The sequence below is a fragment of the Moschus berezovskii genome, chromosome 27, assembly GCF_049115385.1.
Source record: "Moschus berezovskii isolate FMDL1 chromosome 27, NW_MosBer_1.0, whole genome shotgun sequence".
In the NCBI taxonomy this organism is placed as follows: Eukaryota; Metazoa; Chordata; class Mammalia; order Artiodactyla; family Moschidae; genus Moschus; species Moschus berezovskii.
The window spans coordinates 6,364,991-6,390,007 of NC_142486.1; the positions used below are offsets into that span (position 1 = coordinate 6,364,991).

The 25,017-nt window shown below is 59.7% G+C and overlaps 2 protein-coding genes across 9 annotated transcripts; one reads left to right on the forward strand and one right to left on the reverse strand.

Moving 5' to 3' along the window:
• The first annotated feature begins 4,221 nt into the window (after positions 1-4,221).
• Positions 4,222-9,477, forward strand: GNB2 (G protein subunit beta 2). The gene is made up of 10 exons (XM_055410165.2): positions 4,222-4,380; positions 6,722-6,867; positions 7,071-7,109; positions 7,224-7,330; positions 7,617-7,680; positions 7,763-7,925; positions 8,005-8,071; positions 8,412-8,613; positions 8,704-8,920; positions 9,001-9,477. The coding sequence occupies exons 2-10, from the start codon at positions 6,811-6,813 to the stop codon at positions 9,105-9,107; spliced, it is 1,023 nt and encodes a 340-aa protein (XP_055266140.1). The 5' UTR covers positions 4,222-4,380; positions 6,722-6,810; the 3' UTR covers positions 9,108-9,477.
• Positions 9,478-9,765: 288 nt separating this feature from the next.
• Positions 9,766-24,718, reverse strand: GIGYF1 (GRB10 interacting GYF protein 1). 8 transcript variants are annotated; one of them, XM_055410161.2, is made up of 29 exons: positions 24,548-24,718; positions 21,163-21,297; positions 20,716-20,816; positions 18,789-20,268; positions 18,648-18,708; positions 18,424-18,534; positions 18,200-18,329; positions 18,027-18,122; positions 17,764-17,875; positions 17,562-17,670; positions 17,224-17,264; positions 16,820-16,990; positions 16,450-16,703; positions 16,212-16,320; positions 15,635-15,772; positions 15,322-15,419; positions 14,928-15,099; positions 14,653-14,819; positions 14,435-14,535; positions 14,236-14,352; positions 13,994-14,094; positions 13,782-13,864; positions 13,548-13,694; positions 13,251-13,478; positions 12,858-13,039; positions 12,620-12,780; positions 12,371-12,534; positions 12,158-12,287; positions 9,766-12,068 (listed from the first exon to the last, which is right to left on the reverse strand). In XM_055410161.2, exons 6-29 carry the CDS (start codon positions 18,456-18,458, stop codon positions 12,016-12,018), a joined length of 3,099 nt encoding a protein of 1,032 aa, XP_055266136.2. In that variant the 5' UTR covers positions 18,459-18,534; positions 18,648-18,708; positions 18,789-20,268; positions 20,716-20,816; positions 21,163-21,297; positions 24,548-24,718; the 3' UTR covers positions 9,766-12,015. The 8 variants fall into 8 exon arrangements, with proteins under 8 accessions (XP_055266136.2, XP_055266137.2, XP_055266134.2 ...); XM_055410162.2 differs by having other exon boundaries at positions 12,858-13,042; positions 13,548-13,688; positions 14,236-14,355; XM_055410159.2 differs by having other exon boundaries at positions 14,236-14,355.
• Between the last annotated feature and the right edge of the window lie 299 nt (positions 24,719-25,017).

Sequence of the window (25,017 nt, forward strand, 5' to 3'; positions counted from 1 at the left end):
TTATATGATTCAACTTGTACTGTAGAAAGATATCTTCTATCAGCTATTTGGTAGGTTGATTAGAGAGGAACTATCCTAAAAGACTAGGAAACAGGCAAGAACCAAAGTTTAATAGCTGTTGGCATACAGTAGAAGGGATAGATTTAAGCAATATTGGAGAAGTAGCATTGATAAGTGGAGAAGGCAATGGCACCCCACTCCAGTACTCTTGCCTGGAAAATCCCATGGACGGAGGAGCCTGGTAGGCTGCCGTCTATGGGGTCGCACAGAGTCGGATACCACTGAAGCGTCTTAGCAGCAGCAGCAACATTGATAAGATGTATCTACAGGTGACATTGACTGCCAGCCTTACCTCAATCACCATCTCCCTTCTTTCTTTACAAGTAATGTTTTAGCTGGGTATATGGCTACAGACTTCATTTCCCAGCCTTCCTTGCATCTGGCCAACTTCTGAGTAGAAGTTTGTGGTATCCTTAAACAGAAAAGAACTTGTGCTTCCATACCACACACCACCCTCCCCCAACTTCCTGAGAGACGAGACTCAGATACGGTAGTGGGAAATGCCTGGGCCACACCGGACACAGAGTTTGAAGCCACAGGTTGAGGAGGGCCAAGATGTCCCAGAATCCTGAAGGATCTAGTTTGGGGTTGTTGCTTAAGGCACTGAGTTTTGAGGACTCTTCATTCTAGCAGCTTGGACTATAGTCTAACTAATTGACTATCCTTTGACTACGGGGCATGAGGAAGTGAAAAGCTCCTGGGTGGATGGTGGTGCTGTTAACTGGGCCAAGAGACTCAGAGGAGGGGTAGGACTGGACAGTATGGGGTGGTGTGGAAGAGGATTACTTTAGTTTTGAATATGTTGAGTGTGAGACATCTATCCTGGAGAAGGAAACGGTAACCCACTCCAGTATTCTTGCCTGGAGAATCCCATGGACAGAGAAGCCTGGTAGGCTACAGTCCACGGGGTCGCATAGAGTCGGACACGACTGAGCGATGGAATGGATGGAATGGAGACATCTATAAACAGTGGAGTGTAGTCATGGTTTTAACAACCAACTCTGCAGGGAAGGTGAACCTTGATCTCAAGCATTTGCTGATTTCCATGGTGTAAATACTCCCACCACGATAATGATGTTACTACTATCAACATGACCTCATTGAATAAGGAGCTGGAAGGAGAGGGATACAGTACGCTCCTGTGAGCTGGTCCAAACTGGCACTAGCTGACTCCAACAGTGCACCACTGTCCAAAAACATCCAGGTGGAGGTGTTCAATCTGCAGTTGGACAGACACCAAATCTGCATGAGAAGATAGAGATTTGAGAGTGATGAGCAATCAGTGGGTAATCAAAGTCCCAGTAGTGACTGGAGTCACCATGAATAATTTGGAATGAGAAGAGGCTAAAGTCAGGATCCCAGAGAATCAGTGTTTATAGAAGATCCTGAAAGGCAGCAAAGGCTGAGGAGAAGCCTGAGAAAGAACAGTCAGAGGGAGGACGAAGTGTCCCACATCTGGCCGGATTTTCCACATGTGCTGCAGAGCTTCCGCCTTCTCACGGAAGCTGGCCATCCACTGGCCACTCCTACCTGGCTGCATCTTCACCTCTCTCCTCACTGCCCTTCACATTATTATCTAAACAAGCTCTGGGAGTTCCCATCAAAACACAAATATCTTGATTCCACATTCTTCCACTGCTGTTGCACCTTCCTACACCCCCTCCCAGCCACGACTATCAAAGTTTTGGCCACCTGGGTCATCTCCACTGCCTCATTTCTCACCTGCCCTCAGCCCGCTGCAAGCAGAGCATCCAGTGCAAAAGCTCCACACAAAGCCAGCATCAGCCTCCGCAGTGGTCAATCCTATGCCCGCTTCCCAGTTCAGCCTTATCTCACCTCTCTGCAGCATTCAACAACATGTGCCATTCCTTTTTGGAACACTCTTTTCTTTTGTGTTCCAGAATTCCACCTTCTCCTGATCTTCTTCTTAGCTGGCTTCTCCTTTGGCAGCTTGTTCTCCTCTGCCTGACCTTTAAATGTTGGAGTTCCTCAGGGCTTGGTCTGAGGCCATCTTGTCTTTTCCCTGAACCTCTTTATGACTTCATCTGCTCTAAAATGCCACTCATTCTCAAGGCTCTATTCCAACCCAGATTCCTGCTGAGCCCCAGACCTACTTAGACTGCCACTGCTGAGCATTCTGCCTTGCACCTCTCCTAGGCACCTCAAGGCTAACACATCCCAACTTAAAACTCTTGATCTTGGGACTTCTCTGCTGATCCAGTGGTTAAGAATACGCCTTCCAAAGAAGGGGACGCAGGTTCGATCTCTGGTTGGGGGACTAAGATCCCACATGCCACCAGGCAACTAAGCCTACGTGCTATAACTAGGGAGAAGCCTGCATGCCGCCACCAAGACACGATGCAGCCAAATAAAATAAATAAATGTTAAAAACAAAACAAAAACTCTTGATCTTCCTCTCCAAATATATCCCCTCCCAAGTGCTCTGCTCTCAGTAAATGGCACTTCCAAGCCACCAGTACTGATAGTTATGCACATGGTTGTCTACCATCGTCTCTTCCGTATACACTAAGCTCCCTGCTGGCAGAGGAGGATACACAAATTCAAGGGTGTATCACCAGGGCCTAAGACATCACTGGGACTCAATAAATATTTGCTGACTGAGTTAAAGTAAGGAAGCATATTAGCACAGAAACCAAAGTGAGAGGAAGCAGTGTCAGATGTCTTATGGAGATAAACAAAATTGGGTTCTAGTTTGAGGCTGCTAGTTTTCTAAATGACTTTAGGGAAGTCTCTTTGCCCATATGTAGATTAAGAGGAAACAGAAATAAATTATAAGGTCCCTTCCAAATTGTAATCGACATGTCTGATCTACTATTAATATATCACTGAATTGGTGAGCGCACATAAATGGAATTTGTGCATAACTAAGAATGACTTTTTAAAATTTTTCTTTAAAAATTGGTGCTTTGATGGGAATTCCCTGGTGGTCCAGTGGATTAGGACTCCGTGCTTTCACTGCTGGGGCCCAGGTTTAATCTCTGGTTGAGGAACTAAAGTGGTTCCCCCATGGTTCAGATGGTAAAGAATCTGTCTGCAATGCAGGAGACCAAGTTCCATCCCTGGGTAGGGAAGATCCCCTGGAGAAGGGACTGGCTACCCACTCTAGCACTCTTGCTTGGAGAATCCCTTGGACAGAGGAGGGCTTTGAAAACTATTTGTAATGCCTTTAACAGAGGCTACATGAAAAGTGTTTGTTTTGATACTTTTAAATTGCATGAGGACTCAGTGAAGATTCTTCATTGACTTGAACTTACCAGAACATCTTCCCAATCCATCGGGATCTCATAACTAACCAAGGTGACTTGCAGAGGAGGTAACTATCAGTAGTCTCATTTTGTAAATTTGGAAGCTGAGGCACTTAACATTCTCAGCCTTTTGCAGGGATGGTTCAGAGAGGGATTCATCAAGAGGCTAGCATCGCACTCAATAAAGTCGATAAAGCTGCCCTGGTTCATGTCTCAACTCTGCAGCCCTAGGAATCTGTTTCCACTATTTTAAATGGGAACAGTGCCAGTACTTCATAATATTTTCGTGAGGATTAAATAAGCATGGAAATCAATAAAGACGAGTTGGTGTGGATACACTGTCATGCAGCCCACTGGACAACGCGGGGACATTGCCTTGGCAGGACTTTTTTCACAGCACACCTGAATTCCCAGGAGCTGGCCCGACCCCTACTCCTTCCTGCTCCGTTACCTTCGGAATGGCCGCCCTTCCCTTTACCACCTTTGAGACCCTCTGCCAGGCGCAGGTCTGAATCTCTCTAACCCGGCTCCTGCACAGGGGCGTGGCCTCACAAACAGGGGCGGAGCCAAGGCGGAGAACCGGAGCGTCGAGCTCCCCTTCCCAGTCTGGAGCCGCCCAATCCGGGAGGGCGGGTCACGTGACCAGCCAGCGGTTTCACCCTCCTCCCTGCCGGTACCACCTCTGCCAGTCCCAGGGGGGATGTCTTGCGTCTTTTCGGGAAGCAAAGCGTTTGTTTCGGTCCGTTTTGCTTTTGAATAGCCGGGAGAACTATCTTTGATGTGACAGGGTCAATCTTTGCCCCTTAAGTGATACTTTCCCTTCCGGCCTCCCCCCACCAATCAGTTGGTCTCGCCCAGCCGGGCCCTGGGCGCGGCGGCGACGGCCGCGTCACTGGCGGGCGGGATCCCTCCGCTCTGGGGAGAGCAGCGCTGGACGGTTGAGTTGGGGTGAGTGAGGAAATCCATCCGCGTCGCCGCTGCCGCCTCCGCCGCGGAGGAAGACAGGACCTCCCGCGCTCCTCTAGCGACCCTTCGCAGAGTCCCACCGCCACAGGTACCTCCGCTGATAAAAGGAGTCCTCATCCCCCCAGCAAACCCCAAATTCCCATGGGGGAACCTCTCTTCCGTCTGTCTCCCCGGTCTGGCCTCTCGGGAGCGGACGTAACTCTCCACACCTCCCCTCCCTTATTTTGGCCCCGTCGCTTCCAAACCCGGAAGGGGAACAGGAGGACCCTCGCCCCCAATTAACACACGCGCTCCCTGCACCATCGGGGGGGGGGTGTTTCGCCTGGCCCCAGACCCCATCCTAGCCCCACCTGCCTTTTGCTCCCTGAGAAGTTGGGGGTCTAAATTCGGGGCTTCCTCTGGGCACCGTCCCGCCCCCTTTCCCCACCACTACCACCCTCCTGCCGGCCCCTGAGTAGCACCCCTCGTGTCCTCGCATTTCGCACCCCCGCCGGCGTTCGCCTTGCAAAACTCCAGAATCCTCAGAGAGGTAGCCAAGGCCGCGAGGCTGTCCCTCCCTTCGTCTCTCCTCGATTTGGGTTCTGCCCCCTCTTTTCTGGCCCCATTACCCTGGACCAGAGACCTCGGCACCACATTCCCTTTAGTAGTCCTGACCCCACGCTTGGCTCCCAGGCGCCCCCCTACACACACACACACACACACACACCCCTAGCTATCTTTTAGGCAAAATGGAGGTCGTGGGGGCCGGAGGGCCAGGCCCACTGCGCTTCGCAGCGCGGCACCGGCCCGCGCCTTCCAGCTGCCAGATCCGGGGACCCTCCCTTGTCCCCTCCCCTTCGCCCCGCCAGACCTGCGGAGGCGGTGGCACCCACATTTCTCCGTGGGACCCCGGCTGCTGTATGCCCAGAGTCCGGGGCCGCCTAGGGGGCCCTGGATGTTGATGGGGATTGAGGGTTGGGAGCGTCGCCCCCGCCCCCAGCGGCTTCCTCCTGGCCTGCTGCTTCCTTCTGCCCCGGGCGTCTGGCGTTGCCGCCCGGCCTGGGCTGCCGGCAGCTGGAAGGAAGGGGCTTTGTCCGGAGCTGGGGAAGTAGGGTGGGGAGCTCTGTCCCCCTCCTTTCTTTGGAGGGGCGTCCTCTGGCGCTGGCGTAGAAATCTGAACAGACCAAGGGGAAATGTCAGTGGGGAAGAGGAACGCCCAGGGCCTGGGGGAAGTGGGACCGGGGGGGTTAGCGGGTTGGGGGGACGCCTGGGTCGGCAGAGTGCAGTGTGCATGGCCAGATCACACAGGTGTCCAAAGTAGGGGGGCGCAGGACTCCAGGCCCTGGAGCGGAGCCAGCCAGGCCCCTGGGGCCCCGGCGCCGAGCCCGCGGCGGGGCTCTTGGGGAGCGGAGGGCGCAGGGGCTAGGCCGCCTGGGGCCGCCAGCTAAGCCCGCCCGCCGGCGCCTGGGAGAGAGCAGCTCCGCGCTTCGGGGCCCGGGACCTCTCTTCCGAGACCTAATTACTGGAGAGTGGCTCCCACGGGCTTTCTGCGGGCTCGCCGGGGCGGGCGGCCTCGGCGCTGGAGGGAGCAGCGGCTTGGGGCTGCCTTCCCCGCCACCCTCGCCTCCACCCGCCACGGGCGGCTAATGGGGCGCAGCCGGCCCAGGGATAATCCGGCGTGAGCCGTCCCGAACCTATTAGTGCCCAAATAGGCTTTTCCCAAATCCTGTAAACAGCCACCTTGGCCGGCTCAGGGGAGGGGCGGGAGGCTGGTTCGGGCGGGGGCGATGGGGCCGAGGGTGGGGTCACCCACCCTACAGGTCTCAGCCGTGGATGCGGTTGCCCTGGCAACCGGGCTAGGGTGGGGGCACTTCACCAATGAGGTGCTCTCAGTCCGGGTGACGGTTGCCTAGGCAACCCCACGAACAGACCAGCTTTCCCCTGTGGGCTCCCCCACCCCCAGTCGAAGCTGGGGGTGTGTGTGTGTGTGTGTGGAGGGTGTGCGGCATACGGGGGTGAATTTAACGAGGCACCGCCCCTTTTAAAATTAGGTGCTAGGAGGGCGGTGCCTGTGCGGCCCGGGCGGACGCCGGGTCTGTTTTCGAAGGGACTCTCCCCGGCACCCCCCCGCTCCGCCAGCCCCCCAGTTCCTGCCACGGGTGTCCCGCCCTGGCTGTTGTCCGAGGGAGGGGTTTCCCCTGCGCTTCCTCTTGCACTTCTCGCTCCGTTTCCGGGGGGCGGGAGAAAGATTGGGGAAGTCAGCTGTTGCTCGGGTCACGGCTACATCTCTCCGGGCCAGAGACCCGGGCTCTGCCCCGGGGACTTGCTGCCGCTGCTGGCGCCCCTCCCCCTCCCACCGGTGCTTACCCCTTCCGGGCCGAGCTGCGGCCCCGCCTTTACCCCCGCTTCCCCGGCGGCCTTGGGCCTGACGTCAGCCCTGCATCCCCCAGGCCTCGGGCCAGCGGCGAGGAGCTGCCTCCCCCAGCCCCCGTCCCGCGGCCCCCAGCCGCCCCCAACCCCGCCCCACGGGCCCGGCGCCATGAGTGAGCTGGAGCAACTGAGACAGGAGGCCGAGCAGCTCCGGAACCAGATCCGGGTGAGGGCCTGGCGGGCGGCCGAGCGGGCAGGACCCGGTGGCTTGTGTGTACCGGGCCAGGGGAGGGGTGTGTGTGTGCGTGGTGGGGGCAGTACCCTAATCTCTTCCTGTCTCATCCTTTCCACTCTCCTGCCTTCCGCTCTGTTTCCTCTTCTCCCCATCTTCTTCCCTGCCCCTCTGACGGGCTCTGCCGTGTCTTATAGGATGCCCGAAAAGCATGTGGGGATTCAACACTGACCCAGGTGAGAGGAATCAGGGCTGGACTTGGCTTTAGGGAAGGAACTCGGGTGGGAGGCATATTTCGCCGTGGCCCTGCCGCCCGAACCTTCCTGAGCCCATTCTGCCTCCACCTCCAGATCACAGCTGGGCTGGACCCAGTGGGGAGAATCCAGATGAGGACACGGAGGACCCTCCGTGGGCACCTGGCCAAAATCTATGCCATGCACTGGGGGACAGACTCAAGGTGGGTGAGGTCGGGGCTGTGCCGAGCCATCGTGTTCACCGTGGGCTGAGGCAGGGTGGGCAGGGGCCGCCTTGCACATCGGGTGCCTCAAACAGGATGCTAGCGTTGGCGAGTCAGTGTGGGAAGACCTGACTTCTAGACGCCCCCAGGGGCCGGGAAACAGGACCAAACTGAGTGGGAACCTCTGGGCTGCTGCCGGAAGTCGTCTCTAACCAGATGGGAGGGGGGAAGGGTGTCCTACCTCCAGAGGGGCTTTCCCACCCTGATCCCTCTGGCTCTCCTGCAGGCTGCTGGTCAGCGCCTCCCAGGATGGCAAACTCATCATCTGGGACAGCTATACCACCAACAAGGTAGGGGAGGTGCCTGCGGCTGCCGGGGCAGGCCTGTGGCGCTGGGCCAGCTCTCACCCCGGGCACTACCCCTCACCCCCAGGTCCACGCCATCCCACTGCGCTCCTCCTGGGTCATGACCTGTGCCTACGCGCCCTCAGGGAACTTCGTGGCCTGCGGGGGGCTGGACAACATCTGCTCCATCTACAGCCTCAAGACCCGTGAGGGCAACGTCAGGGTCAGCCGGGAGCTGCCTGGCCACACCGGTGAGCCTGAGCCCTATGGCGGGGGCAGGGGCTGCGCTGGCCGTTCTGACAGCCCACGCTGACCAGCCCCTTCCCCCAGGGTACCTGTCGTGCTGCCGCTTCCTGGATGACAACCAAATCATCACCAGCTCTGGGGACACCACCTGGTGAGGCCCTGCCAGCGCCAGGCAGGCGGGGCTCACTCACACTTCCTGCCGGGGCGGGGCGGGGGGAGCACCGCCTCAGGGCTCACTCGGCAGGTAGTGCATCCCTGCTCCAGCAGCGGCAGCGTCCGCCTTGCGAACCCCTCAGCCTCTTGTTCTGGTGGCAGGAAGGAGGGACGAGGGTGGGGACCCCTTCTCATCTGGGGCAGGAGCAGGCGCTGGCTGCCAGCGCTCCCAGTGCAGAGGTGGGCTCAGGCGTGGGCTCACGTGGTGGAGGGGTAAGGCAGAGGGCATCTATCCTCACCCCTCTCTTACCCTTTCCTTCTTTCTGTCACCTCTCCAGTGCCCTGTGGGACATTGAGACCGGCCAGCAGACGGTGGGCTTTGCTGGACACAGTGGGGATGTGATGTCCCTGTCCCTGGCCCCCGACGGCCGCACCTTTGTGTCAGGTGCCTGTGACGCCTCCATCAAGCTGTGGGATGTGCGAGACTCCATGTGCCGACAGACCTTCATCGGCCATGAATCCGATATCAATGCCGTGGCTGTAAGTTCTGGGCGAGCTGGGATGGCCCCTCTCTGCCGGGCTCCCGGCCCTCCACGCGGCCTCACCCCTCTCTGGTGTCGTGTCCTGCAGTTCTTCCCTAACGGCTACGCCTTCACCACGGGCTCCGATGATGCTACATGCCGCCTTTTTGACCTGCGGGCCGACCAGGAGCTCCTCATGTATTCGCACGACAACATCATCTGCGGCATCACCTCTGTTGCCTTCTCGCGCAGCGGCAGGCTGCTGCTCGCGGGCTACGACGACTTCAACTGCAACATCTGGGATGCCATGAAAGGCGACCGCGCAGGTGAGACCGGGAGCTGAGCAGGGGGCAGGCAGGGACGGGGGACCGGGCCGGAGGGGTTCTGACACCCCTTTCCGCCCCAGGCGTCCTTGCAGGCCACGACAACCGTGTGAGCTGCCTCGGGGTCACTGACGACGGCATGGCTGTGGCCACAGGCTCCTGGGACTCCTTCCTCAAGATCTGGAACTAACAGCCCCGACCCCAACTGGGCCCAGGCTAGGAGGGGCCCTGCCCGTGCCCACACTACAGGCCGGGAGCTCTGGGGCTGGGTGCACACCGAGCCTCCCTCCCCAGGCCACGGGGCCTTGGGTCCCTGCTCCCCTACCCAGGTTTGGTTCCTCCCGGGGCCCCCACTGTGGAGATTAAGATGGGGATAGAATGGGAAAAGAGGAGGGGCAGAAGGCCCTCATCCTTTTGCTGCCCTGGGGTTGGGGCCTCATCCCGCTGGAGGGCCAGAGGCAGGAGGTGGAAGCTCCAGGGGCTGGCTTTTTTAAAACTGGTTTTATTTTAATTTTTATTATATTTTCAGTTTTTCCATAAAGGAACCAATTCCAACTCTGTACCTGGTCTCCACCCTTGCTTATCGTCTTCCTCACCCTAGTCTGTTCCCAGCGGCAGAGTGGCTGCGAGTGGGCCCCCGAGTAGCGGTCAGGGGGATAACACACTCCCTCAGTCCAAGGCCAGATCACAGGCAGGACCAGCTCCTCTGGGTCAAAGGTCACGGGTATCTCACAGGCACAGCCCTCCCGTTTCTCGTCTGGCTGCCCCCGCCATGGCTCAGTTCCCAGCTCTTTGATTTGTGTCTCATTCCCAGTGTCCCCTTCGCCCAAGAAAAAAACTCAGGCAGGCAGGGAGAACACACACCGAGTTTTATTGGGAGGGAATATTTACAGAGGCAGGTAGAAGAGAAGGAGTCACATGGGGTGGGGGAGACTGGGTACGAGGCAGACGACGGGATACAGAATGACCCCTGCACCCACCCCAACCCCAGAAAGGGCGGGAGAGCAGCTGGGGCCCAGGAAGACGGGCTGGGGAAGGACAGCAAGGGGCTGAGTCCCTGGGCTGGGGGGCTCAGGGGCTTGTAAACATTGACCACTCTCAGAAGGGGATGGGGGTGGGAGAGGGGTGGGAGAGGGCCCCCCCTACACTTCCTCACAGGGTTAAGGCCGCTCCAGGCTCAAGGGCCCCCTAAATTCAAAGTCTCTTCAGCTGGGGGGAGGGGAAGGAAGAGACGGGAAGCGTGTCCCCCCCCCGCCCTGCACTGGCTGCGGCAGGGGTGGAGGCAGCTACATTCAGTCACGACAGCGCTCCCCCCACACCGCTAACGCCGCCACACGCTGGCTCGAGGAAAGCGGAGCTGGGGGCCAGCAGCAGCAACGCATTTCCCCCAGCCCATCACCCCCTTATTGCTTTAGAGAGAATACAATATTGTCTTTTCACGGACGCTAACACTGTTGAAACCAGGGAGAAGCAGGTGGAGGGGGCCCCTCCACCCCCGAGGCCAGCTTTATCCCCAAACACTGACCCAGTTGCCACTTTGGTGCAAAAAAAAAAAAAAGAAAAAAGGTCATCTCTCTGGGGATAGATGGGGAAAAAAAACGGGGGCCACTCCCCATTTCCCCAGGGCAGGAAGGATAAATACATTCATGGAGGGGAGGCAGTGGCAGAATCTTGCCCTAATACTGCGCTCTGAGCAATGAGGTCCATGGGAGAAGTTAGATGAGAAACTCAAAAGATACAACAAACTTAAAAAAAGAAAACCCACAAATGGAGACAAACCTAGGTAGGTGATTGGGAATAAGAAGTTGGTGAAGGGCAGCCTACCCCGACCCAGGACAGACACTCCCATTCTTGACGTCCCACCCTACCCAACATTTAAAAACATCAGGGGAGCAGGGAGGGGAGAGGCCACTTGCTCCTCTCCCATTTGGTCAAAAGAGGGGTCAGGGCAGAGCTGGGTGGTCCACATCCCACACAGGCGGCTGCAGGTGGGGGCTCCCTCCTAACGGCCCCGCACTGCAGCCCGATGCCCCCAGTGGCCCTCTCCCGTGGCCTCCTTGGCCCCTCCTCTGCCCCCTTCACAGGAGAAACAACAGTCGTTAAGTGGTGCCTCTCCAGCTCCTGGAGGAACTGCTCTGCCCCAGCCTTGCTCAGGGTTGAGGCAGGGGGCGCAGCAGGGGCTCATGGCCCAGAGAATACATTCATGTGGCAAGGCAGGGAGCTGGGCCTTTCAGCTTCACACCCAGGCTGGCCCCCCGAATGGCAGCGGCGGGGGAAGCCCCTCACCAGGGCCAGAGTGGAAGTTCTGCAGGCCTGACGACAGCCAGATGAGGTTGGCACCGCAGGCCCTCTCCCATTCACTCCTTCAGCCGGCGGAGGATGGCCGCCTGGGGCGCTGAGGCGGCCTCGCGCATTTGTGCAACTATCCCCGAAGCAGCGAAGCCAAGGGGCTACTCTGGCCAGGCCCCCCGGCCCCAGACACCTCTGCCACAGTCACAGCACAAGGGGGCCGTTCACAGCGGGTCCGGCCGGCGGGGCTGAGGGGGCCTCGCTGTGCAAACTGCTGGCGCCCCAGCTTCCAGTTACCCCAGTGGCCCACCTTGTGGGGCGGGGAGGGTAAGTGCAGCCTCGGGGGCCAGGCAGGACAGGTCCGGGGGCCCATGTCCCCACTGCCCCAAATAACAGTGTGTTTTTACTTTCAGTCTCCTAACCATTTTTTTTTTGTTGTTTTTCTGTTTTCTTAAAAAAAAAAAAAAAACCCAAAAAACAAAAACCTCTGTGGATCTTCCATTATCACTCCTACTATCCGACAAAGGGAAAAGGAGTGCTTAGAGTCTACTTTTTAACCATTTCTTTTTTGTCTCTGTTTCCTTCAATGTCATTTAAAATTAAAACAAAAAAAACCCTTCCCCCCAACTGTAAAGTGCCTCGTGGTGGGTGAGTTAAGGTGCATCGTGTGGTTTGTAACAAGTGCTGGGGACCCTGCCCCTGCTTCCTCCTATACTCCCCGTGGGGAGCCTGCAGGCTGGGAACCCAGGGGTCCAAGCTGCTGCTGCTGCCCCTGGCCTACAGCCCAGGGTGCTGGTGGGACGGGCTGGTCAGTAGTCATCCACGCTCTCGATCTCACCAGAAGGTCCATGCAGGGAGTACCCTGAAGCCAGGGGAAGCTGGGTTTGAGCTCGCCCACCCAGGCTCCTGCCCGGTTCTGAGGAAGGAGCCACCTCCCCACTCCACACTCACCCAAGATGCTGGGGTCCGAATGCAGCATCAGCGCCCGCCTCTTGGCCTTGCTGCCCTCCCCGGGGCCGAGCTTGGTGCTGTGATTGGTCTGAAAGGCTGTCTGCAGGGAGCCACTGCTCAGCCAAGCCTCCTGCAAGGCAACAGAGAGGAAAGAGGGGTCAGGGGACTCTGGGCGCCCTCACCCCCTCCAGCCAGGGCTCTGTGAAATCTTACCTGCTGCTGCTGCCGCTGCTGGCTGGCCTTCTGCTTGGCCCTCCGCTCCAGAAATTGTTTGGCAAATTCTTTGGCTTCCAGCGTGTCCCCCAGGCAGGAACGGATATAGTCGTGGACGTCATAGGGGGATTCCACCTCCTTGAGGATCGCTACAGCCATGGGCACTGTGGGGCAGGATGGGGGTCAGGACCATGGGACGGCATCTGGAACCCCTGGCCCGGCCTCCTGGGGTAGGTATGCCGCCTGTACCGTCCAGGCTACCCGTGGTGCTCAGCGTGTGCAGCATCTGCTCACACCACTGGGTGAAGCCATCCTGGGGCCGGGGGATGCCCTGCAGCAGCTTCAGCAGCTTCTCTTCCTCCTCCGTCTTTTTGCGCACAGGCCGACCAGACAGGTGGCTGTACGAGTCACTGCGCGGGATGGGGTGAATCAAGAGGTGTCCCCTCAGGAGGTCCGCTCCCCACCCCGCCAGTGGCCCGGCACCCACCTGAGAGAGGGGCTGCTGCGGCTGTTCTTCAGGCCCAGGCTCCGGGACAGGCTCCCGCTGTTCTTGAGGGTGTCTTCCCAGAGTCCCAGGCCGCTGCTGCCCCCACTCTTGTCAGGCCCGCCCCACAGCGGTCCGGCCTCAGATACCCACTGGTTCAGGGGGGCGGCGCCCAGGCCCCCGAGCTGCTGCAGATGGCAGGAAGTCAAGGGTGACCCACACAGGAGAACACATGCTCAGGGGTGCTGAGTGGGGAGGTGCGTTCAGGTGGCAAAGGCAGGGTGAGGTGAGGGCCTCGCGGCAGAGCGCGCCTCTGGAGTCTGACAGGGACCAGCGCACCCCTGCACCCCGGGCCACCCTGGGCACTGACCAGAGGGTGCCCACCAGCCTGCTCACCACGCGGTGGTTGGGGGCCTGGGCCCGCGATGGCTCCCGAGGCGGGGGCTGCTTATGCAGGTGCCGCTCGCCCTCCAGCTGTAGCTCCAGCAGCGTCTTCATGGACAGGCCCTGCTTGGCCAGGCCGGCCCACAGCGGGGGTGGGGAACTGGGCGCAGGAGGCACGGGGACGGCGGCCACCGCCTGCTGCTGCTGCAGCAGCTTCAGCAGCAGCTCCTGCTGCCGCACCTGGAGGGAGACGCCGCTGTGAGGGCCGCCCCCGACCCCCACGCGGCACCCACGGCGGCCGGGCCCCACCTGCTTGCGCCGGAACAGCTCCTCCTCCTCCTGCCGCCGCTTCTGCTCCTCCTGCTGCTGCTGCTGCTGGCGGCGCTTCTCCTCCCGGCGCTTGCGCTCCTCCTCCTCCCGCTTCGCCCTGAGCTCCACTTCTCTGCGCTCCTGGAACTGGCGGGTCAGGATCAGACGCCAGGCCGTGCCGGCCGTGGCCTGGCCCCTGACACCCAAGGACTCCGGCCCCAGGGGCCCACTCACTTTGTGTTGCAGCTGGAGTTGTTCTAGAATTGGACCCTGAGTCGAAGAGTTAATTGGTATGTCCCAAAGACTGGCCTCACCGCCTGCGGGGGCAAAGGCAGCTGCGGAGGGGAGCTCTGGCCCCCAGACCCCCACCCACCAGGGGCCGTCAGGGGTGGAGAGGGGACTCCCAGACTTGGGACAGGCCGGGGGGGCAGCCGCGGGCCACACACCTGACTGTGGTGAGGCTGAGGTATGTATGTCCCAGAGGGGACCGGAGTCTGGCACCGACAAGGACCGGTTCATCGTCGGGAGCAAGTTCTGGTCCCCGCCCCTGAGGAGAAAGCACCAAAGCTCAGCGCCCCGAAGCCTCCTCCCGTCTGCCCCTCTCCCCACACCACCCGAGGGCCGTCACGTACAGACACACCACACACGCTCGGCCACGGGCACACAGCGAGGACGGCGGCCCACACACCTGGGGGGTTTGAGAGCTTGGAGCTGCTGCAGGAACGCGGTGAGCTGCTGCTGCTGCGGCGGCGGCAGGTCTCCCAGAGCTGCCTTTTCCCGGAGCACGCATTGCGGGAGCTGGCGGCTGCTGAGGAGCGCGCACGTGTGAGGCAGGCCAGGCCCGTGTGGCGTGGGCCCTGCTGGCCAGCCCTGCTAGGCCCCCGTACCTGCCGACCAGCTGAAGAAACTGCTGATGCTGCAGTTGCTGGTACAAGGCGGCTGCCGCCAGCTCCTGTTGCTTCTTCAGCCGTTCCTGGTCCATGTTTCCCTGAGTGAGGCCACAGCGTTCCCGTGGCTTTGCCCCTGTCTGGCTCTGCGCCTACCGCTGCCCTCTGCCAGGCCCCCGCCTCCCGTCCCTGCTCCATGCCAAAGGGGGTACACTCACCAGCAGTGGGGGAGGTGAGGGCCCAGGGGCAAAGGGTACGCGACCCCACATCTTGATCACCTCACCCAGCGGCTGGAAGCCCTCATCACAGCCCCGCTTCACCAGCAGGGTCATGGAGAAGTAGCCCGCCTGGAACCACTCCGCCATCTCCTGGGTCGTGAAAGGGCCTGGGCCAAGGGAAGGGCAGCCGCGGTCACAGAGGTGCGCCAGAGAAGCCCTCGACTAGGATGGTGCTGTCCCCAAGCCCCACCTGCACCCCCTGCTCCCCTGCGGACCTTGGATCTCGCCCTGCGGGTCCTTGTAGAACCACTTCCGGGCCGCACCGTGGCTGAGGGGGAGGGCAGTGGCGGCTGCAGAGTGGCGCAGGCCCTGGGCCTGGATGGCAGCCGTGAACTGCTCCTCCTCCAGGGAGCTGTCCTGCAAGGAGGCCACGAGCTTCTCCGCCTCCTGGGAGCCCAGGGGAAGAGGGAAGACTCAACTGGCCACTTCCATCAACACAGATGGGGCTGGGACTGAGGGGGTGGGGTCAGGAGATGAGGTCTGAACACGGAGGGCAAGATGGGGAGAAGGTGGAAACCTGGTCGAGGACAGACAGAACCAAGGCTCTCTGTCCCCTGCAGGGGAGGGTTCCTAGAGTCTTCGCAGCCCACCCCCACCCCGGCCCCACACCTGCTGCAGGTGCTTCAAGCCTTCATCATCTTCCAGATCTGGCGGGCCGGGGGGGGAGCCCGCCCCAGGACTTAGCTGCATTCCCCTCATGTCATCTCCTAGGAGGAGCAAAGAAGGGAAGGTGCGACAGGGCAGTCAGAGAAGGGGGCAAGACAGTGCCCATCCACCACTCTTACTCCAGGAAGGTGGGTGCGAACTTTGAGCTTCCCCCACGCCCGACCAACTCCCCTGCAGCCTCCTTCCCACAGGGATGGGGAGCCCTTTCCCCACAGCTCCAGGCTCCAGGGAGAGGGTGGTTCTGCCCTCGGGCTACCTTCAGTTGCAGGCAGGTCTTTCTCCACCGGGTCATCGCCTTCACCGTTAGTGCCCCAGAGTGGGCCCAAGGTGGGCAGTGGGGACGGGGAGCTGGACTTCTCCTCCTGAGGAGGTAGTGGGGTCAATTCCTTCCCACCTGAAAACCAAGAGTAATTACCAGAACTCAAAACCAAGCCGGAAGACCTGAAAAGTGATTAAGCACAGATTGTACTATTGTGGCCAGAAGAGCCTCTGGGTATTGAGTCCACCCACACAACTCTGGTCAACACGACTAAGGTTTGGTGAACTGACACCACAGAGCCTACTCTGCACACTTCCCTTTCTGCTCCTCCAGTAAGGCCGCGCATCCGCCCCACCGTCCAGGGCCGCGGAGACACTACCACTGACTTAACACCGTGTCTGAGACTCCTCGAGGGATTTTCAAAGGTCATTTCAATTCTGCTTTGATTTTCATCTGACACTTGGCCTTTTGGACAAAGGCCTGATGTTTCCAGGCTCCTCCACATGCCCCATCCGCACTGGCCTTTCTCCGCAGACTCAGCTCGAGGCTGCAGGCGTCCACCCCACAAGCTTACCTGCCTCAGGCCCCTCCTCATCCAGCCCTTCAGAAGGTTCTTCCTCCTCATCCTCCAGGCCCTGAAAGTCGAGCTCCTGCTCCTCAGGAATGGGCTCCTTGGGGCCCTTCTGCAGGGGTAGGGGAGACGACGGGGCGATGAGTGGCAGAGAATAAGAGAGCCGTGAAGGATCCCCCTTGGGGCAGGCAGGTGCCCACCAACCTCTAACAAACTCTCCCCCTCATCTCCTGGCAGATACCTTGAGAGGCAAGAAGGCCCCGGAGGCATCGAAGGTGCCCATTTCCTCATCTTCATCGTCCAGGCACCACTCCGGGAGCCCATCCTTGTCATCATCAAAGCCATCAGGCACCCGGCACCTCCTGAGGTGAGAGCTGCCCCCCCCAGCCCGGCCCTCCTCTTCACCACAGCCTCCTCGATCCCCTCGCAAATCAAACTCAAACTTGCGACGCCGGTCCCCATGTTCCCGCCAGCCAGCAGAGCGGGGGCCCCCATCTGGGAAGGAAAAGTGGCGGAAAAAGAGTTGGTATCCAGCCAAGCCAGAGTCTCCAACCTTCTGCTGCCCACCAGGACCCCCCACCCCCTCAGTGCCCACTTGACCCCCAGCTCACCAGGGCTGGCGGAGCGCCAGCGGTCACCGTCTCGCCGGGGTCCTGCCCCAAGTCTCCAGCTGCCTTCCTCTTCTTCCTCTTGCTCCTCTCGGAGAGAACGCCAGTTTTCGCTATCTGAGCGGGCGTGCTCCTTCCTCGGGCCAGTCCCTCCCTCATCAAATCCAGAGCGTGCTTGGGGGCAGAGCAGGAGGGGAAGACACAGTCAGTGGACAGCGGCCACAGTCCCTGTAAGGCTCTTATCACACACCTTGCGGGGAAAGAAGAGCCCAGCTTTGGGCCCTCCTGCCCCCACCACCTCCCCCAGGAAACAGCCCTCAACCTGGGTCAGCCATTTCAGTTCCCCCCCGACTCCCGCCACCTCAATAACCTGCAGGGCCCAGCCACCACCCTTGCCCACTCTGTACCTCCATCCCTCCTGGCCGATTTCTCAAACCGCCGCTCGCCTCTGTGGGAAGGAAAGGTGTGGGTCAGAGGACCAGTCCCTCCCTACCTGCAGGATCTCAGCTCACCTTGTCCATCCTGCCCCAAGAGAAGCGGGGGGCGGGAGGGGGACAGGGCTTGGAAGGGAGCCCAAGGGCAAGTCCAGAGACTTGGAAGGACAGGGCAGGGCCACAGGGGTCAGAGGGCATAGACAGAGCTCTCTGACCAGGGCTAATCTGGCAGGTCTCCTGGAGTCCTCTGATGACAAAGACCCAAGCCTCCCTCCACGGGGCCCTCTCTGCCACCCTGTCCCAGCCTGCACCTGTCATCCCAACTCTGGCTACGCTGGATCTCCCGGGGGTTTCGGCCAAAGGCCCCATCACCTTCTTCAATGCTTCTTTGGTAAAAGCAACTGTCACCGCGGCCGCGGCCTGGAAGGGTGAGGGGCGCGTGGGAAACCTGCCAGATCACCTCCCCAAGTCCTCAAGACCGCCCTCCCCGAAGCACGCCATCACCCCCTCTACCTCGGCTCCGCGTGCTGCCCCTGCCACGGGAGGCGCCACCTAGCGGGGGCCCAGCCCCTTTCCCCATCAGCCTCAGCACGGCCACGCTGTTCACTGACAGGGAGAAGTTTCTCTGAGGAGGGAGCCAGTGGTGGGAGTGAGGACCCAGGCACCCGAGCACCAAACCCACCCCACCCCCCGTCCAGAGCCACATAGCCTTCACCCCTGCCTCCCCAACCCCAGCCCCGTCACCCCAGCTGGCGGCTGCCCGGGCCGGGCCCCACCTGCTCCTCCTCAGTCAGCGGCTCCAGCGCAAGGGGCTGCAGCGGCTCCTCCTGTAGCAAGGCAGCAAACTCCTTGTCCTGCAGCTCGTCGGGGACCTGTGGATCAGCAGGAGATACGTGTGCTCCTGGGCTCTCTCCACCAGCCGGGGCCCCAAATCCCTGCCCACACCTACCTTGCTCTCCTTGACATAGAGGGCCAGCATCTCCTCACGCCCATAGCGATAGTCGGCCAGCTTGTACTTAGGCATGGCAGGGGACGGGGGTGGGGAGGCCACACTTCCACCACTGGAAAGAGCCCTCAGCCTGGAGGAGGGACACGCAAAGGGAAGAGACGGGAAGCTGAGGAGCCCTGTTCTTCCCAGGCTTCTCCATGCCCCCCTAAGCACACCTGACTCACCACTCAGGCCCAAAGTTGAGGGTCTCCGCTGCCATTGTGAAGCTGGGCGTGTCCCAGAGGTCGGTGGGGAGGAGCAGGGGAGGGGGTACCTGGCGTTCACTCTCCAAACACCTGTGGCGGCGCGGGGGATGCTAGGCATTGGGGATGGCACACCCAGAGCCCGAGAGGGTAAGCACTAGGCGGCCACCTAGGTGGACACAGTAACAGGCTTACTAAGGACTCACCTAAGCCAGCCACGTGCCAGTCACACCATGAGTTACCCAAAGAGTCACGCTGGGGGAAGGCCTGGGGGAGGGGAGGAGACAGGCAGCTAGAGACCCTGCCAGCTTCCGCATGGGGATGCCCTCCCTCTGGCCCAGACTCACCTGGCAGCCTTGCCCGGGGAAGCGGGTAGGGCAGGGGCCAGGCCCTATCCAGGCAAGAGCCTGTGCTGGAGTGAACCAGGATCCCCGGGCAACCAGATATTGGTCTGAGCAGAGCAGTGCCCAGGGAGGGACCTTCACATCTGGGAAAGATCCTTAACAAGGGGCAAAAGGAAGAAAATGGGTTAAATGAATGGTCAGACAGACCTCCCTGCCTCCAGCCCTCCTCTGTCTCACATAATAGGAAGGCCCACAGGTGCCTGGAAACTGCTGGTTAGGGAGCACAGGGGACCACAGCCCTGGTTCCTCATCTCTGCCCTCTGCTCAGCAGGCCTCCCAGGTAGTGAGTTGACTCAGCAGAGCCTGATGGAGGAGCTGGAGGTGCAGAGAATGCCAAGGGCTGCAGCATTCAGTAAAGGGGGCCTGGGGTACACATGATGTTCGTGTCAGCTGCTCAGTCGTATCCAACTCTTTGTGACCCCAAGGACTGTAGACCACCAGGCTCCTCTGTCCATGGGATTCTGTCCAGGGTTCCAGGCAAGAATACCAGAGTGGGTTGCCATTCCCTTCTCCAGGGGATCTCCCTGACCTAGGGATACAAACCGGGTCTCCTGCATTGCAGGTGGACTTTTTTTTAACCATCTGAGCCACCAGGGAAGCTCACACATGATGTTTAGGACAAAGATAAAACACACACAAACCAGCAAAAAAAAACCCACGGGAATCACATGTTCTAGAAAGAGAAAAGGCTGGTTAAGAGGATTAGAAATTCATCTGGGGTTACTTCCCTGGTGGTCCAGTGGCTCAGACACTGCACTCCCAGTGCAAGGGGCCCGGGGTTCGATCCCTGGTCAGGGAACTAGATCTCACATGCTGCAATTAAGATCTGGTGCAGTCAAATAAATAAACAGATATTAAAAAAAAAAAAAAATTTATGTGAGAGCAAAATTACCTCTCTCCTGAAAAGACTCAGGTCTGGGTACTTGGCAGCTAGAATCCTGAGACTCGATTAGGGGAGAAACCTGGTACAAGGGGAGCAGGGCCTATTCCCGAGCCCGAGGTGGGGGGCACACCAAAGGCTGCAGGCAGGCAAGTCTGGCCACCATGCCCAGGACTCACTCACCAAACAACGATCAACACCGAGGTCCTTTCCCTGGGATCAGAAAGAGCCTGATCATAAGTACAAAGAACCAAGAAGGGAACGGCGCTACTGTAAGCTAGGAAGAAGATTCCCTCACCATGAAGCAGAAATAAGGTCAGAGTCACTGGGGCTGACAGAAGCGTGGGGGCGGCGGCAGGGGCCTGTCCCTCTAAGGAACAGCAGAAGAGGCTGTCAGGAGGTGGCTCATCCCTGGTGGTTCCGAGCACGGGGTAGGCAGGCAGGGTCTCAGGGAGCCGTGTGCAGGGGCCTCCCTCACTGGCTGGGGCGGGGGCTGGACCGGAGCGCCTCCACAGTTCCCATCAACTCCGAGACTCCACCACTCTGGGAAGGAAGGGGAAAGAAGGATTTCCACCAGAGGGACCATGGGAAGCGGCTCTCAACGATAGCTGCAGGCCAGAAGACGAAGCAAAGTCCACCCCAGACACAGGACACACCCCAGAATCCCAGCAGCCTAGGTTGAGATGCAGCGCTGGACACTGCCCAGAGCAGGGCTGACCTCCCCCGGCCCAGGTATCCCCTCTGCATCAGCCTCAGCTGGCCCGTTCCAGAGATGGAGCATGCCCCGGCGAACACGGCTGTCAGAAGACAAGCCTGTTGCAAAGTTCTTCTGGTCACTCATTTGACTCAGCCTCCCAGAACAGCGGAGGCTGGTTAAGTCTGTGGATGCTACAAGCCTTATGGAATTCACCCAATGGGTGAATCTTGAAAACATTAGCTAAGTAAAACATGCCAGTCACAAATGAACAAATACTTGATAATTCCTCTCACCTGAGATGCCAAGGTGAGTCAAATTCAGAGGGACAGAGAACAGTGGTGCCAGGGCTTGGAGGCAAGGAGTGGGAGTTGTTTTTTAGTGGGGACAGTTTCAGCTGAAATGGGGCAGAGGAAAAAGTTCCAGGGATGAGGTGGATGGCTGCACAACAACATAAATACATTTAATGCTGCAAAATTGTATCCTTAAAAATGGCTAATACGGTGTACGTAACATCTGACCACCATTTAAAAAAGGTTTAGGGGGAAAAGAAGACATTTGGGGATAGCTCTCCCATACCTAAGTCTCCTCCACTCCAAGAAAAACACCCCACTTCCTAACAAACTCAGGAGAGGCTGTGCTGAGCCTCTTCCAGGCCACCCCAGAAGAGCCCCATCTCCCAGACGGAGAGACCGAAGAGCCCGCGGTGGGGCGGGAGACAGAAAGGGGCCGACTCGACTCACCCTCCCGCCCGTCCAGGGAGCGGCGAAGGCGGCTGGCCGCCAGGTGCTTTCCTCTTCAGGCCGTCACCTTTCGGTCGTGCTTTTAAGGAGTGAACTGAGGAAAAGCGGCTGACTCCAGGCTGAGAAGCAGGGAAACTGCAGAGGTAAGAGGAAGCAGAGGAGCGGCGGGTGAGAAAAGTCTAGTGTCTGGGCAGGTTCAGCCAGGGGAGGTCTGGGTCTCGGAAGCCGCTGGCTACCTGGCCCCTCTTCTGATAGCAGGCAGCACACAAGCGCCCTGTGGCTTCTAGTGCCAAACAGGTGTGCACCTTCCCCATTGCTTCTCAACTGGGGGTAACCTGCCCCCCAGGGCACATCCTGGGGGACATTTCTGGTAGGCGTGACTGGGAAATGAGACCAGTCTCACAAGCAGAGGCCAGCAACGCTACTAAGCATCCTGCGATACACAGGATTCCCCACAACAAGGGATCATCTGGACCCAGATTATCAATACCCAGGGGCTTCCCTGGTGGCTCAGACAGTAAAGAATCTGCCTGCAGTGCAGGAGACCCAGGTTCGATCCCTGGGTCAGGAAGATCCCCAGAAAAAGGAATGGCAACCCACTCCAGTATTCTTGCCTGGAGAATCCCACGGAGGGAGGAGACTGGCGGGCTACAGTCCATGGGCTCGCAGAGAGTCAGACACGACTGAGCGACTCACACACACACACAGATTAACAACAGTGGCAGAATTAAGAAACCCTTCTTTACACCTCGGGCAGAGGATAACCACACCCACTGTCTGTTTAGGGGGAAGAATGGAAGACAAGGAAACCAAATTTATTCCAGTTCATTCCCCTCTCTGAAGAGCGAGGGACTCATCCCCTAATGACACTGTCCCATGAGAGAAATCTGAAATCCCGCCAGGAGGGAAATCCTCCAGAAAAGAACAGATTAAACAAAATTGCCCTAAGTCTATCACGAACTTTCAAAGCCCAGCATTTGGATCCCTTTCCAGTGAAGGAAAGAGCAGGCGGCGGCAGGCAGGGGACTGAGACAGCCTCCCTCCCCGGCTATCTGATCTAAGGCTGTCCTGCTTAGCCCCCACCTCTCAGCATCTGTGCGCCTCATCAACCCACAATCCCCCACCCCTTCTCCTTCTCAAGCCTCACTATACTCTCCCTCCCTGGGGCATCTGAATTATTGCCATTAAAAGGCTGCCCCCTACCGGAGTCCAGGGGAGAGGACACAGATCCTGGTGTTCACAACAGGCTTGAGGAACAGGAGGGGAGACTGTTCTCCTGCGTTCCGAAATCACAGGAGAAGGAAAAGATCCAGAGACTAGGCGGTCCCAGAACACACTAAGTTAAGAACATTATTTCCTCATTCCATCACCCCTAAAATTAGCCCCAATCCAGAGCAATGCGCCTTGGCACAGGAAGGCACCACCATTAACAGAAGTAGAATCCCAAATTCCCCAACATTTGAGCAAGCGCCCAGCCCCAAGCTTGTTGGAGGTGACTCCGCCCTTTCTCAGGGTGGAAAGAAAGATTCTCCACGCATGGTAGGAAGGGAACTCGGAGGCTTAAAAAGAGGTGCAAGCCTGTGTTCCTCCCGGCAGGCATGTTAACCCAGCTCTGCCCTCTGAGCCATCAGGACAATGCCCTGAGGAGTCTAGTAGTTAACAGTTTTCAAAGCACTTTCACTTTTCCTCATTTGATCCCTTCTGCCCACTTGCTGAGACTTGGGCTCCAGCCAGGGAAAACAAGGGATGCTGTAGCTGCCGTGACAGGAGACCCCGATGTCTTTGACGTCCTACCCGAGCCTGGAGAAGGGGCACACACTCGGTGGGAACCACCCCAAACTCACAAGTATACTTTGTGAGTTTTAAACCATTTTTCTCATTAGCATTTAAAAAATCCTTCCCAGAGCCACCTCTTCTCACCTCCTCTGCTCCAAAGTGGGGCTTTTTTTTTCCTATCCCAAACTCCAATCACAGATGTAGAAACCAGCACAAGGTTTCTTTGGTCCATCAAATCACACACAATACTGATGCATCCACTTGCTGAGAAACCCAGGCCAGGAGTCAAGGAACAGAACTCACTTGGGTGGTCACCACCATATGGGACCCTCGAGGTCCCCGGTCCCTGCCACGGCAGCAACTCAAAGCCCAGATCTGTTTCAACTCTGCCCGATGACACACTGGACCTGCCATCTAGAAACTAAGACTGAGGCTGGCGTGAGGGTGGGTGGCCTGGGACAGCACAGAAAACGGTACAGATGAAGGACCAGAGAGTAAACTCCCACGCCGTCAGAAGCTAAGGGGACCACTCTGTTACTACCCAAGGTGTTTCAGGTGCAAAGCCAGGAGGTGGGGGCTAAACTGCAAGTGAGTGTCAGCTCCCAGGGGAGCAAAGAGACTTGTGAAGGCTGATCACTGGAAAAACAGAAATGAGAAGCAAGAGGGGAGTAAGACTGGGGTGAATGGAGGAAAGAGCTGGGCTAACAATTCCTGGCTGAGCATCTATCTCCCCGGGCCAGGCCCGGCCCTATGATGGACCATACCTGGGCTCTTACTGGGAATTCTAGTAGTGACTGCACAGGACCAGCGAGGTGAGGATCTCTTTAAAGTTAACTTGAAAAAATAAAAAACAGTCAAAGTGTGTGGGGCCGTGACGGGGGAGCTGCTCCATCAGGAGAGACGGGCTGCGAAGGGCCCAGCCCGGCCACAGGGACAGACTAAGGTGTTTCACTCGGCCGGGCAAGCAGGAGGAAGGAGACCCCAATGACCAAGCACTAATGTCGCTCGCTGAAATGTAGGCGCAGACCCAGTCGAGGTACTGTGGTTAAGAGAAGAAGCTTCCACGTTAGCCAAAGTCACGGATCGCTTGCACTTTAAGACCCGCCGGGCCCAGCTCATGCCGAGAAGAACCCGGGGGCACGTTGGGAGAAATCTCCGGGGAGCGCCGGGCATTAGGGTCCCGGGCCCCCGGGGGGAGGATGCAGGCGGAGGGAGGTGGGGGGTCAGACCCGGGTTCCGAGGGGCCGGGGGGCGACCGTTAGGAGCGCGGGGGTGGGAAGGCGGCGGGCCGGCCCGGGAGGACGGCGTGCCCTTCAGGGAGGGGGCGCCAGGTTGCGGGGGCGCCGGCGGCGGCCCGGGCAGAGAGCCGGCCTCCCTCGGGGCGGCGCGGGGGCCCGGGCTGCGCGGGGGCCGGGGCCGGCGGGCAGGCTCGGGAGGTGGGCGCCCCAGGCGGCGGCGGCCTCGGGAGGAGCCGGGGGAGGGTCCGTGCCGGCGGCCCGCGCTCCCGCTCTGGCTCTCGCAGGCTCGGCGCGGCCGCCTCGGCGTCGGGGGCGGGCCTGGCGCAGGCCCGGCCGCGGGCCGGGGGGCCGCGGGGCCGCCGGGCGCTTACCGCGGCGGGCGGGCGGCGCGAGGCTCCGGTCCCGGGGCGTTGGCGACGCGCGGCGGGCCGGGGGGCGGCGGCGGCGGCGGGGGTGGGGGCGCAGGCGCTCCCGCGGCGGCCGCTCCTCTCTGTTTGTGTTTGTAGCAAGATGGCTGCCCGCCTCGCACCACGTGACGCGGACGCGGGGCCGCCCCCGCCGCCGCCGCCGCCGCCGCCGCCGCCGCCGCAGCCCCCCTCCGCGGCTCCGGCCCGCTCCGGCCGCACGGCCTGGCGCGCTCCCCGCCCGCCCGAAGCACGGCCCGGACGCCCGCCGCCCCCGGCCGCCCCCGCCCCGGCACGTGACCCGGGAGCCCGGTTCCTCACGTGACCCGGCCTGCCGCGGGCCGGGGGTGAGGGGGGCGAGGGTGTCCCGGGGGCTCCCCGGCAGCCCCCGGCACGTGACGCGCGACCGTCGCGGCCGAGGCCGCCGCTGGCGGCAC

Bases quoted from the DNA above. Each gene is read 5' to 3' on its own strand.
- GNB2 (XM_055410165.2), top strand. From the start codon at position 6,811: ATGAGTGAGCTGGAGCAACTGAGACAGGAGGCCGAGCAGCTCCGGAAC. The intron at 7,331-7,616 runs GTGGGTGAGGTC...GCTCTCCTGCAG, and splicing joins CACTGGGGGACAGACTCAAG to GCTGCTGGTCAGCGCCTCCC. The intron at 8,614-8,703 runs GTAAGTTCTGGG...CGTGTCCTGCAG, and splicing joins CCGATATCAATGCCGTGGCT to TTCTTCCCTAACGGCTACGC.
- GIGYF1 (XM_055410157.2), bottom strand. From the start codon at position 18,458: ATGGCAGCGGAGACCCTCAACTTTGGGCCTGAGTG. The intron at 18,123-18,199 runs GTAGGTGTGGGC...GCTGATCCACAG, and splicing joins TCTATGTCAAGGAGAGCAAG to GTCCCCGACGAGCTGCAGGA. The intron at 13,865-13,993 runs GTGTGTGGCCCG...TTGCCCCCGCAG, and splicing joins CTCAGCCTCACCACAGTCAG to GCGGTGAGGCCAGTCTTTGG.